Source organism: Spea bombifrons, chromosome 7 (assembly GCF_027358695.1).
Source record: "Spea bombifrons isolate aSpeBom1 chromosome 7, aSpeBom1.2.pri, whole genome shotgun sequence".
Classification (NCBI taxonomy): Eukaryota; Metazoa; Chordata; class Amphibia; order Anura; family Pelobatidae; genus Spea; species Spea bombifrons.
The window spans coordinates 9223969-9237168 of NC_071093.1; the positions used below are offsets into that span (position 1 = coordinate 9223969).

At 36.2% G+C, this 13200-nt stretch overlaps 1 protein-coding gene across 1 annotated transcript in view; it reads right to left on the bottom strand.

Moving 5' to 3' along the window:
* Window positions 1–6954: 6954 nt before the first annotated feature.
* The window catches only part of KCNH7 (potassium voltage-gated channel subfamily H member 7), a 112975-nt gene continuing 106729 nt past the window's right edge, over window positions 6955–13200 (bottom strand). The window contains exons 14-16 of the mRNA XM_053470469.1: window positions 10790–10958; window positions 8263–8443; window positions 6955–7932 (exon numbers count right to left, since the gene is read on the bottom strand). Of these exons, the coding sequence (XP_053326444.1) occupies window positions 7666–7932; window positions 8263–8443; window positions 10790–10958 (617 nt within the window). The 3' untranslated portion in view covers window positions 6955–7665. The remainder of the gene's footprint in view (window positions 7933–8262; window positions 8444–10789; window positions 10959–13200) is intronic.

The window sequence follows — 13200 nt, forward strand, 5'->3', positions numbered from 1 at the left end:
CTCTAGATTGTCTCTGTAAGTCAATTTGTTATGTTACATACTACTTGTTATGTCCTGTCTACCCATTGTACAGCGCTATGGAATTTGATGGCGCCATATAAAACAATAAATAATAATAATACAATGTTGTAAGAAATGTTACTTGCGTTACACACACATTTGTTCGGCTTAATCTATAAGAAAATAAACGGACAGCTTTGTCTGTTTTGTTAACTACGTTTTATTATCATATCAAGGCATATTTTTTATATCTAATTACTAAATCCATTTGCAAATATTTTACAGTGAAGTATACATTTTTCATATTTACATTTTCATATTTGTAAAATGTTCTAAAATGTATATTGCAAGCAATATAGAAATTCTTCTAACAGGAATATTTATAGCGTGTACATTCACTAAAATTATCTACTTACAATATGTACATACAATAATTTATATATATACTTGGAAAATCAAGTGCATGCTATAGGTACCCAAACGGGATCTAGCCCAAATTGAGTATTTTACCTTAAAAATGTTAATGCAATCAATGCGAAACACTTATAGTATCTATTCATGCTTACATTTTACTGTTGATTATGCTTTTTTAGTTATTTCAGTTTCCATGGAAACACTTTAACGGTAGTTAATTGTTTTTCTTGTGTTTTTGTGTTTTTTTTATTATTAATTGTAATGTTTCAGTAACACTCTTGTAATATATAAGGGTGCAAGGACAAGGTGTGCAAAACAAGGTGTGCAACAGTTTAACAAGAGTTGCCAACCAGTAACATTTATTTTTTTTGTAATTTTTCATTTTTTTTTTTTTTTAGAGGGCTCAAAACAATTTCATCTATATGTATGTATGTTGTGCGTGTGTATGGTATGTATGAAATCACAAACATTGTTAGGTTGGGTTATCAGTGAGTCATTGGGGATTTTCCATCTTTTAAAATTACCAGTTGGCAACTCTTGAGCTTAACCCATTCAGTGCCAGATCAGTGATCATTCCTCACATCTCATGCATTCAAAGTAACTCATTACAACATTGGCCATGTCGTACCTTTAGTATCAAATTTCAAGAAAAGTGATGCTTGCCCCTTGATGATCTCTCCCTTCTGTATAACGGACATTTAAGGACCACTCAGGACCCCACCAGACTCCACTTTCCTTAGTATCCTACTAGTGTGGATTTGGAGGAGGTCAGATGAAGTTAGATATTTGGTTTGGGGACTCCTTAGGCTACTCTCAAGTCTCATACTGGGTAATCTCTTCAAACTAATGAACCCAACATTAACTGATTTGGTTTTTTTTACAGTATTTTAGGTACTCTATGTACATTGCACATTTACTTTGCCATCAAAGTGTGGGATTTGCTTTGGAGAAATAGTCATGAAAAATGAGGTCATCTCAAGAGCTTACATGTCATGGGTGTTTTTTTTTTATTTTATTTAGATCTTAGGCATGCTATACTAATCCATGTGGCTAGAATGAGGAACAACTCGGTGGCTTTATTTCTGGTATAACATAAGGTTATATTAAGGTAAGTATCTGTGTAGTGGGGTTCATTTCAACTAAATATTTTAAAACAAATACAAGTAAATAAAAAAAAGCCTTTTTAGGTCAAATTGAAGACTTTTCTGCATATGAAAACCAACATTGTGGTCGCTAAAAATAATTCTAATACACTGCAAAGCACAAGCCAGTAGTTATAAATTGCCCTAAATCTGTATAAACCGAATAGTTCTTAAACTAATTGTTTTAAAATGCAATGAAGAATAAGCATGATCTACTTGCAAATTAACCCAAATAGTTTTTCATTATTTATCTCGTGTTGTATGTAATCACATGGTCTTGTCTGCCTGCAGAAGATCAGGTTGTGGACAACAAGTGAACTGTGTCCCTCAAGTCCCTCGAGCTCCTCAACCCTCTCCTCAAGGCACACCTTGAGTCCAAGATTTAGATATTACTAGGTTATAATAATATATTTCTTTTCTGGTCCACTAAAATATTATCTCCATTTTTTTGGGAGATACCTAAATGACTACACTTACATAAGGTTCTTCTTTGTCGATTTGTTTTTATTTTACTAAAAATTGACATAAGAATGTTGTCGGGCCTGAACGATCTGCAAAAGAGGCGGAGAGAGAATTCAAAGAATTCAAAGAGAGAACGCCTTCTGCACTCCCTTAAAGCTAAACTGATCAAATTCTGTTGTATCTTTACATTATTTCCTCAAAATGAAAAAAATGTAAAATTCTAAAAAATATATTACACAAGCTTCCTTGTTATTCTGTTATGCTTGAAAGAACATTGTTTTAAGCGCTGCGTAAATTGTTGGCGCTATATAAATCAAAGATAATAATAATTAATAATAATAATGTCTGCACCATTAATGCAAATTTTTTGGACACCCCAGCATTCTTGCTGTTTATCTGGCTAATGCGAGATTGTGCCGGATAGTGGCTCAGTCTCGAACTTTGCCGCTACTAGTTGAGCATCGAAAACAGATTTGGTTCAATAATAGGGGAATTGTTGAACTGTTTTGAGAATTCCCACCATCCCACCATCTCATAAGCATTTCATGGATGAGGGAGCATAAAATATGGTGGGTTTTTTGGTTTTTCTTTCTTTATAATGTGATGTACAACAAATAAAGCAATAAAATAAATCCAATAGCTCATATTTTCCTTCAGTTTAAAATGCTGACATGTTTTTAAATGGTGTGTTCTTGAGCTGTCTTAGTCCAGTATTAAAAATGCAAAAAAAAGTTTTTTGTTTTTTTTTAAATGGAATAACCTTTATTTTCTAGGTTTGAGTATTGCTTCAGACTTGATAATTTAAGGTTGATTCTATCCGAAGCTTGACCTAACAAATTGTTTGCCCAATAAAAGCAGGTATTACCGCAAAGCGCAATACTTAAATAAGGCACAGTCTTAGAAAAAGATACGCGTTATCATGCAGGCAAATCATTGAGGACCCAATAGAATTTCATGTTTGAATATTATGTTAATTTTGAATCGTTTCTAGGCTCCGCATTAATCTGCTTATTACTTTAATTACGTTGGGTTATTGAATCCAATTATGTGATTTTATTTCTTCCCTAAACTTATTTCCCTGCAGATATTTAGCTTATTGAGTTTCATGACTTTTCCGAAGCTGGTACGGCTCCTGAAACACAATTAACCTTAATGTCACCGTGTAATTTGTAGCTGGTAAATAATCAATGTTACGCAGTTTATTCTCTAGTATAACATTGTTTTAGCCTGGAGTGTCCAAGTAGAACAAGTCCCACTTCATTCATATTGTTTCATTTTAATGTTCTAGTAAATTGTGCATGTCCATTAACTGGGCACGTGCCTTAGAGCTCGGAGTACAATTATTATATGGAAAACACTGGTTTTACTGGATGTATTCTAGTTATATTTCTATCATGTCTGCTATCTGCTCTCTGGAATCTCTAAAGTAGATATACGACCTTATAGACATGGTGGAAAAAGAACCACTTGCTAAGGATCAATAGCGTCAAATTCCATTATAAGATCCGAAGGTCTGCATGAATGTGTATTGAAAGTGATGAGCAATTCCAAGAAGTCTAAGAAAAAAAAATACCTCGCCATATCTGTGTGTTATACTGAGAAAAGGCTAATGTGGGTCATTAAGGAACAAGAGAAATCTTTGGATGGACATTGTAGAGAGATCATTCTGGAAGCTAATGTTCTCTGCTTCTGAGAAACCCTAGAGATCTACAACATGCAACTTGGCTTGGACACCTCCAAGTATTGAGAAACAAGAAATTTGTTTCAGAATATGTTAAGGTCCTGTCGCAACAGACTAAGGGAAGGCATACGGGCCACTGACATGTAAGCTTGTGCTAGGTAAAGTTTGGGGTTATCTACATCCATTGAAACCTTTTTCTTAAACCCGTAGCGAATACTTATTCTGCACTGCCAGCTATATTCCAAGGCTGATGATGGACACAGTCAAGATCCTCAAGAACCTTCTGCCATAGAGTGCCTTGTTACTTTTCCACCTCATTGCTTCCACTACCTTTATAAATACACCCCTACTACACTAATGGCGGCATGGATCCAAACTAAGTGGCAAAAAAATATTTTGTATCGTAAAGGCACTCATATCAAGGCATCTAGCAAGGTCTCCTATACTAATTGGTATTATTATAAATAAGTGTGCTTGTAAACATTTCACGGCTGCAAGAACAAAATAAAATCATGCTATATATATATATATATATATATAAACTTTGTGTAATGAGCTTTGTTAATGTTTTTTTCCCCATTCACCTTAGTTATTGAAAAGCTGGTAATAAAGTTATCCCTTTACTTTCTTTGTAATATCTTGAATCTGCAACATTATCTCATGAGAAAACACTTAATCCAGCGGCTCAATATAAAACAAGAAGGATATACACACACAGGCAGAAATTCAAAGTATATAATACATTCTCCTAGTCAGCACAAAAGTAGCAGCTCTGAGTTGGTTTAGGCAGGATAGCAATTAGCTGTTGAAATGGGCACATCGTTTTGAAGTTATGAACTTTTGTATCAGCGATAACTATTTTTACTACAAAGTGTTTGGAAGATGGTATTAGTAAAGTAATCTGCCTAATATGTGATTTTTAAAGGGACAGTTAACGGGAACTTTTTCATTTCAACATCCTATCAGTGCCTACGCTTGTGTCAAATGACAAGTGAACAAATCTTCAGGTTGCCAGTGTTCCAAGCAAGTGACACATATTCGATTAGGGGGTAATTCACTGTTTTACAAACTACCCTTTTAAGACACATTTACACACACATAATGCTGATTTTAGCAAAAGTCTGAAAAATGTCTGGACCTCACTGGTACCAACCATTCACGAGTCACCACCTCAGAAAGTTCTACAATTAGGCATTTTGGCTTCATATATTTCCTTACAAACCTATAAATATTAGACAAATGGGCCAAAAATTATTTGGACTAATTTTTTGGTTATTTTTTTAGCTCATTCATTTTCAGGCAAGGTATTATGTTCGATTTGGATGAAAATCTGGGGGCCGTTTTTAATTCTGGTGCAAAATGTGTTGTCCTGGTTCCCTCATTCACTGTCACTCAGTCTCTCACACTCTCTAAATGTTTCCCTGCCGTCTCTCTGCTTCCACTTCCACATCTTCTTGTACTTCATCTTCTCTCTTTTGTCCCCATCTCCGCAGGCATTACCTGGCGTGAAATTCCGTCAAAATGGCGGTGCTTCCAGTGACAGAAGTTCGCACCAGGTTATATCAGCAGAAAAGCGGACAAAGATAAAAGAGAGAAGATGAAAGAGAGAAGATGGAGAACAGGAAGATGCAGAAGTGGAAGCAGAAAAGGTACTGATTCTTTTGAGAGCATGAGAGTGAACAAGATTGAGAGTGTGAGTGAAAAGGCCCAACAATTTCAGAGCTTTTTGCTTTGTTTTCGTACACTTCGTGGCTTCCTACAAATTGCCGAATTTGCTTTAATTCGGTAAATTTGTAATTGGTACGAACCCGAATGCGCACACCAAATAAGTATATGATCTTTATTGACTAATCTTGATAATGATTATATATGTTGCAATGGGAAATATTTTTGACTATACATACTTTAAGCTGGAAGCAAACACAGTAACTAAGTAACTAAGCAGTTTCTGTTTTCCTTCTGACGCTCTTCAATATGCAAATAATGACACAGGTCAAATGAGGCAAAATAAAATATGATCCCTAATCTCTGAATAAATTTTTTTTTTTACATTGAAGTGTTCAATCTTTGGTGAGCCGTTGAGGTCAGCTGACTTCAATTCAATAGTAATGATGGCGATTGGGACTTCATCAGGGAATAAATGCCAATTCGCTCAAGTGTCTCCAGAAGGGGGCCAGGTTATCAACATTGATGTTGGGTCCACGTTCCCATAGAGAGGACACAGAAAGGAGATGAAGTCCCTGGGCCCAAGAGTGGACCTTACAAGTAATTCACAAGCTTTGGGGTTCTGTTTAAACTCTTAGGTTCCTATAATTTTTGGGGATTCCAACTTAACTGTTAACATTACCTTTGGAAATCATTTATTGAATTCCTGCTTTGGTTTAAGAGACTGTTATCCTGGGTGTTTTATGCCCGTCAGCAAATTATAATATTATTGCGTTATGGTAATTTTTCACTATTGATATGTCCAACCCGCATTCCAAAGGGCTATCTTTAATGCTAATGCGGTCTTGGGCAAGCTGTCTATACAGGCCTCACATTTCTGGTAACTCCCCCCCCCCGAAGAGCTTACATAATGGTTATGATTTAACACCTATTTTCATCTTCCTCCTCCATATTCCAGTCTGTGGGCCCCTGAGGGTTGCTTAAAAACAAGTCTGCACATAAAACAATGAAAAACAGTAAGACTCTGAAGAAATAATTATGAACGTTTTTGAAAGTACCCCTAGCGGACCATGATTTTAAGGTTATATTTTGGTGGTAACACTGATCTACAGAGATCCACTGCATACACTGTAAGAATTGTTATATACATTTCCAGCACGGGTTTCTGTAGAAGCTTCTTGGTTTTGTGGAAGGATCCACCATGCGGATTTCATCATCGAGACTGTCAAATAATGGAACTCTCATTTCCTTGATCCATACATCGGTTTAACTTTGTCCCAGTTGGGCATATGTCTCCCTGGAACAGATCTGCGCGTCTGTCTCTTTTATACGACAGAATTTAAACTGAAAATACTGTCCATATCTTTATTATTACATTAATGGCTAAAAATGAAACAGTCCGGTTTAATCACAAAACTGGTAGTTTGCTATTTTACCAAAAAAGGCATTTTAAAGAACCATCCCCACACCGAGCGTCTCCTGCCAGAGACTAAATGGACCTTGCATAAAGTATAGTTATATGTTAAGCAACAAAGAACTTTCTAAAAAAAAAAATCTTCAATTTCTATAAAAACAGCCTATCAGTACCTGTTCTTTGTGTCACGTAACAATTAAGCATTTCCTGTAAAATTATAAATATGGCAAAATGTGTGAAGATTAAATAATTATTTATGGGTTTGGAAATTCAGTAGCACTAGGAATTGTGTTTCTAATCAAACGTGATTTCAATTCTAAAAGTAACATGGGATGTTGTTTTCTTTATTTATCTCGCTAATCTAACTCTGCACTATATGGGCCCCGGTCACCTAAATGAGGATGGCTCTTCCTAATACATAGTAACGTTAGTTAGCAGACTCCAACTTTTGTGAATAAACTTCAAAGAATTGTCTGCATGAGCTTGGAAACAGAACAATGTTGATGCAAGACAGATATGAAAGCATTCACGCCTTTATATTAACACCTTGGTGGAATAATTTAATGTCATTCATCATGCGCTTAAAAAACAAAGCCATTTAATAACATGCAAGTGGTTAAAAAAATAATAAAAAAATATAAGGTGCCTTGAGATGCTGGCAGTATTAAGTTTTAAGCATACAGTCTTTACATAATTTTACAGCATGTCTTTTCAATTGTACTTTGATAGGTTTTCGAATGTATCAAAATATACAGTACGTTTGCATATTAGATATCCATTTTGCCCCTGAGTCAAGTAAAGTGGATTTTCATTACAAAGAGGAAAACAGCCATTAAAAGCACTTACATTTTATTTGACGTGAAAATATAAAATTAACCCTTTTAGGATTATTTCCCAGGAAGACCAGGATCAGACTCATGCCTGTGGAGGCCCACATTTCCTATGCTGTTTGTGGAAGAGTCGGGCAAAGACGTGTGTCTAACTGGATGGAGGTTAGACGAACACTGTCCAGGAGGACCTTCAAGCGGACCTTGTTGACGTCGGTCTAACAATGTGGGCAGGCTGTTGTCGGAAGCTGCGTTTAAATGGATTCCGCTTGACGTGGGTTCTTTGGATTTCAGTCTTGACTTCTCAAGTTCTGCACACTTTGGGCTCTGTGAATTGGTTGAATAATACATAAAAAAAATAATTTATTCATGTGAACTATCTACATGCTGATCAGGCATTTTTTCAATTGAATCAGAGGACCGGGGAGGGGGGGGGGGCATCACCGGAAGCACCTCCATAATGCCCTGAGTTAAACTTAGGGCAAAATGACATAGTTTACGGTGATGTCATCTGCCCACATTGGAAAATCAGGGAGAGGACGTTATCACTGCAAGCGCCGCTATTTTGGCGGAAAAAAGAGGAAAAAAATTTTTTCCCGTGGGACTTAAATTCATTTAATTTGTGTAAAGTAATGTGTATTTCCATGGCACACTAACCTGTGATTGACAGAAAGTTCTGTCAGTTTTGATGGACCCTTCAGAATGCGATGGTCTCACATCAGACTCTTGATTGTCCACGTTGGCTGTCACCATGCTGTATGCTGGAGGAACAACAGACGTCTGTTTTTGCAGGAGCTGAAGAATTGCTTGAATATCTGTTGTCATTTGTGATTCTAACCTGCACATAAAAATAATATGATGGTATACAGTGAGTTTGTTAATCTTCAAATCGAATGAAACCAACTCATCTTGGAGGGTTATTCACTAAAGTGGGAGTCATAGTTTTCTCTGTCCACTTCACAATTTATCATAAAGGGCCAACCTTTCCAAGAAGGGCTAAGCTAGCTCTGTATAATGCAAAAGTTCAATACTCTTTATGCAAGGAACTGGCTTCAGGAAATAATAATAATAATAATAATAATAATGAATAATGAAGAGAGAGTCACAGAATAAGAGAAGCGTTTCTGCACATCTCGTTCTCCGCGAATCTGTCTGCATTTGTCTGGACTCTCGTAGTACTTTCACAAAAAAGGCAAGGCCACATGGAGTCTCTCTCCGGTTCCTCCAATCAAGGAAAAGGTATGCCCGGAGGCTCCGCCATTTTGCGGAAGTGCTCCATGAGTTCTGGTTTATAGAGAAACGTACGAAGGAAAAAAGATGGAAGAACAAGAAGAGGCAAGAGAAGAAGCAGAGCTGCAGGAAAGGACACAGGTACAAGGACGCCGTGTACCTGTGTCCTTTCGCCGAGAAGGTAGGGAGACATTGAGAGGGAAGGAATTTCCAGGAGACTTGGGGCCTCTGGCACCCCCCTGATGAATGTCACCCGGGGCAGACTTGCCGATGTTGTCACCCGGGGCGGACTTGCCGATGTTGTCATGTTAAATGCACTCCATTGGTAAAAGTAGAATTCTAAATATTTTTAAAATTAATTTTTTGTAATTATTTTATCATTAATCTAATTGTATCAATAGGCACCTGTGTTTTAAGTATTTAAGCACTATCTATAAGTATATAGTATATAATATAAATTAAAATGGGCAAATTGTGACATTTTTGCATTTCTGTACAGAAAAGGACAGTATCCAGAATAGCCACTAGAGGGGGGGCATGCACTGCAGTTTGTTTTATTAAGGTTTATTACTAGTGATTAAACATAGGGCATGTTTTCACATTTTTCCACTTAACTTAAGAAACTTGGACGAAAAATAGGTATTTCGAAAAATAAGAGAAATAATAAAAAAAATATATTATGTTCTATATTTAAGTTTACAATATACAATACAGTGTTTTTTGAAGATGCCGTAAATGTACCAATTTTCAAAAGGAAAACCATTCCTCAAAAATAAATCATGTCTGAGTTCTAGAATATTCTACAAAATGTAAATGGAATATTTCATAATAGCATCCCTGTGTATTTGTTTTGATTAGAGGTAATACATGTATTTCTGGGAAAGAACATCCCAAAATTCCAATGATAAATGTATGAACATATATCCATTACATTAAATTCCAGTTTCATACACATTTAGACATGTCCACCTGCTAATGACCTATTTTAATGGTCTTCTCGAGTTCCTGAAAACATCAACGAATAACAAAACTCTGGAGCTGAGGTCTTTATACATAAATATGTAAATCAGATGATCATAAAACACTTTAAATATCATTCATTATTAATTTGAGATTATTCTGTAGCAACTAACTAAAGGTGGGTTATCAAAACAATTGCTTGTCCGAAAGGTAAAGCTATTGTTAAGTCATCCGTATTCAAGTAACAGAGACACACCAGTAAGTATATTACCAGTTGGCCCCTCCATTACAATAAGAGCAGCTTCAGACTGTGTGACCCTGTGTCAATCAAAAACTTTTTTTTTAACTCAACACCATTAAGAATTGGACCAGGTTGCTGCCCGGATTGGCCCACCACAAGCAGATACAAGTTCTCTAGAAGTGGAACCATTTACGTTAGAAGCTTTATTCCATCTCAACAATGGACAGGATGACTAGATTCCTTTTTGCCTTTGCATTAGAAGGTTGGAACGGTGTTAAACCCACTGCTGCCTTAAAAAATTAAAAAAGTGATTGAGCTAGCTACAAAATACAATGGATAAAATCCCTGGAGCCCAGAAGGTTTCAGAGATAATGTTTAAATCAGACATACGTAGCTCAATATGCACATGTAGGCTGGATATGTTGATATATTAGCTTCCTGATAAATGTTGTTACTGACAATGAGGTTTATTCACCAACGACATAGTTGGCAGGAGAGTTTTCTGGAGTTTTCTCATTTACCTTTCATTATGAAGCAAAAAGGGCTATGGTGGCCCTATATAATACTTAATTTAGTGGATGAGGAGAGTTTCAATAGAACTCACTGTTTCAACTATGCATTATACAGGGCCAGCCAAGCTCTTACTGCAGAAGAAGCTTACTGGGTTGGACCTTCATAAAGTATAGTGATGTCACAATTCTCCTGTAAACTCCCGCTTTAGTGAATAAACCCCAGTGGGTCAAACAAAATTACCTGTTCATTTGCTCCTGTATTAAATCGAGCCGGCGCTCCACTTCTGCGTATGTAAATTCATTGTCAGCTTCACTTTCTCTCCACGCGACATGATTTAATGCTATGTGTTTTGTTATATTATCGCTGGGCACCGTATCCACTCTTTCCCAGCTTCTCATCGTGGCTATGTCTAAAAAATGGTAAGAAAATACCATAATTACATTCTTAAGTATATTAAGCAAATAAACCTTAGCAGATCTCAGGAAAAAAATAATACAGAAACTTTTTAGAGATTTTTTTAGTTTCTATGGCAACAACCTGTCAGCGGTTGCCTTGATGGCACACGACAATTACGTTTCCTTGGCAAGAATTATAAACGAGCCAAATTTTACATGATTATGGAATTATTTAGGCAATTCAGCAGGACTAAGACTGATGTTACTAATCCTGGATTTAGCTCTACAGTAAAAGTGTTCAATGAAGAAGAGTAGGTGGAACCGCACGCTCTATCGAATACCCAGAACCGAAATCTTCATCTCAATTATCAGGTCATTTCAATTGTTGGTAATAATAATAATCTCATTTTTCAATGCCTAGGAAAACCTCTTATATCTTCCATAGCATGACTCATCTTGATGACGTTCTACCATTCATAAACCAGACCACAAGGGACAAGAAGAATGCATGTAACAGATAATTCTCTTAGCATAATCTTTATTACACCAAGAAACAGCGGACTTAGAAAGCACTATTGATCACGGTGCAGGTGAATATGATCAGAGAGTAGCGTTGGTTTGGTAACAACTTGATGCTGATTTAAGCCAAAAGCTGATTGACGTGTGCGCCTATCTCACTAATTGAAGAAACATCCACCCAGCTGAGTTTTCCAGCATGTTTTTTTTCTTTGCAAACTATAACCATCTCGAGGTGAAATAATGAGGTTTTGTTTGAATGTTAAAGAATGTAAGTCATTAACGGCAAATGTTTTACCCAGCAAAATCTGTAAATAGGAGCGGAAAAGAAAAAAAAAAAGCAACACACGTCGTATATAGGTGTAAAGGTTAGGAATATTAATAGTCTGTAATGTGACAATCCTGCTTTCAATGTGCCATTTCACCCAGAATAAACAATTAATCAAAAACAGGGTTTGAGCAAATAAGATTAGGAAAGGTTCCACAATATACAAAACAAAAAAGGTTTCAGGTTTTTAACTGCAAGAAATAATGGACAGGCTAGATGGGCTGAATGGATCTTATCTACTGTCATAGAAACATAACATTAAAACACAGAATTTGATGCCAGAAAGGTCAATTGTACAACATATCATATATAACGTCTCTTATTGGAATGTTATATAGGGACCGACTTCATCTCCTCTGGAAAATGGGATGAGGCAAGATTTTTAAATTCTTGTACGCGCTACAATTTCTAAAAACCTAACTTGATTACGTAATATGTCAATACTATACAGAGGCATTACCAGTGGTGTATTGTAGCCTTGGGTGGCAGTTCCGCAGCCCCTCTGCTGCATAACTGGGTGCCTGATTGCCCTATTCCTCCCCGCACACAACTTATGCTTTGGCCAGTTGGGGAGATCCAAAACCACCCTTGTATTTTTTACAAAATCGTCTTGAATCTGTTTTCTATCGTACAATGGTTTTGTGCATTTATTTCATTATTTAAAATATATATTTTTATAAATGTACATATTTCATAGTGCCAATTTCAAGTTTATAGAAAAATCTCAGAAAGCTTTTCTAATTTAATTCTAATAAAAGGATTATAGAATTTTTAAATAATATTCCAAAACAAAAGACACATTTGGATCATGCATAAGCTTTGGGAAAAACGCACACCTTTTTCTCAGACTTGCTAAATTTAGCTCAGTCTAAAATGTGCAGTGGGTTGCCTTGGTGAGGGTTGCTATGGCTGCAGGCATACAATATTTCAGCCTAAATAAATCCATCGGAAGATGCTTTCAGTTAGAAAAGTCCGCAATCGCAAGTTTTGGAACTAGATGCTTGTGGCTTATTGTCAGAAATAATAATAGCAATACTGAAAAACCTAAAATACATCACGCCTCATTAATAAAAAAAAAAGAATTTTCTGCCATTCCTGAAAAAGTTCATTCAGTCACACGTTGATAAATGACCGCTGAATATACGTAAAGAAACATCTTTATTATCCACAGCATTGAGTGGCTTGCGTGCACAAACACGACTTCGTGTATTGCAATCATTCCCGTGAAAATTAGATTCGGCTGAATCAACTGACGTCAATTTTCTGATGCTGCAAATCCTTTTTTTTTGAGAAATTTTTGTACCAAGAAATATGAAAAGCTTATCACGCATGCCAACTTCAAACCAGTACACGGAGGAGTGATAAATACAATGTATTTGACATTATGACATAGGTGACAAGTTCTAGTTTGT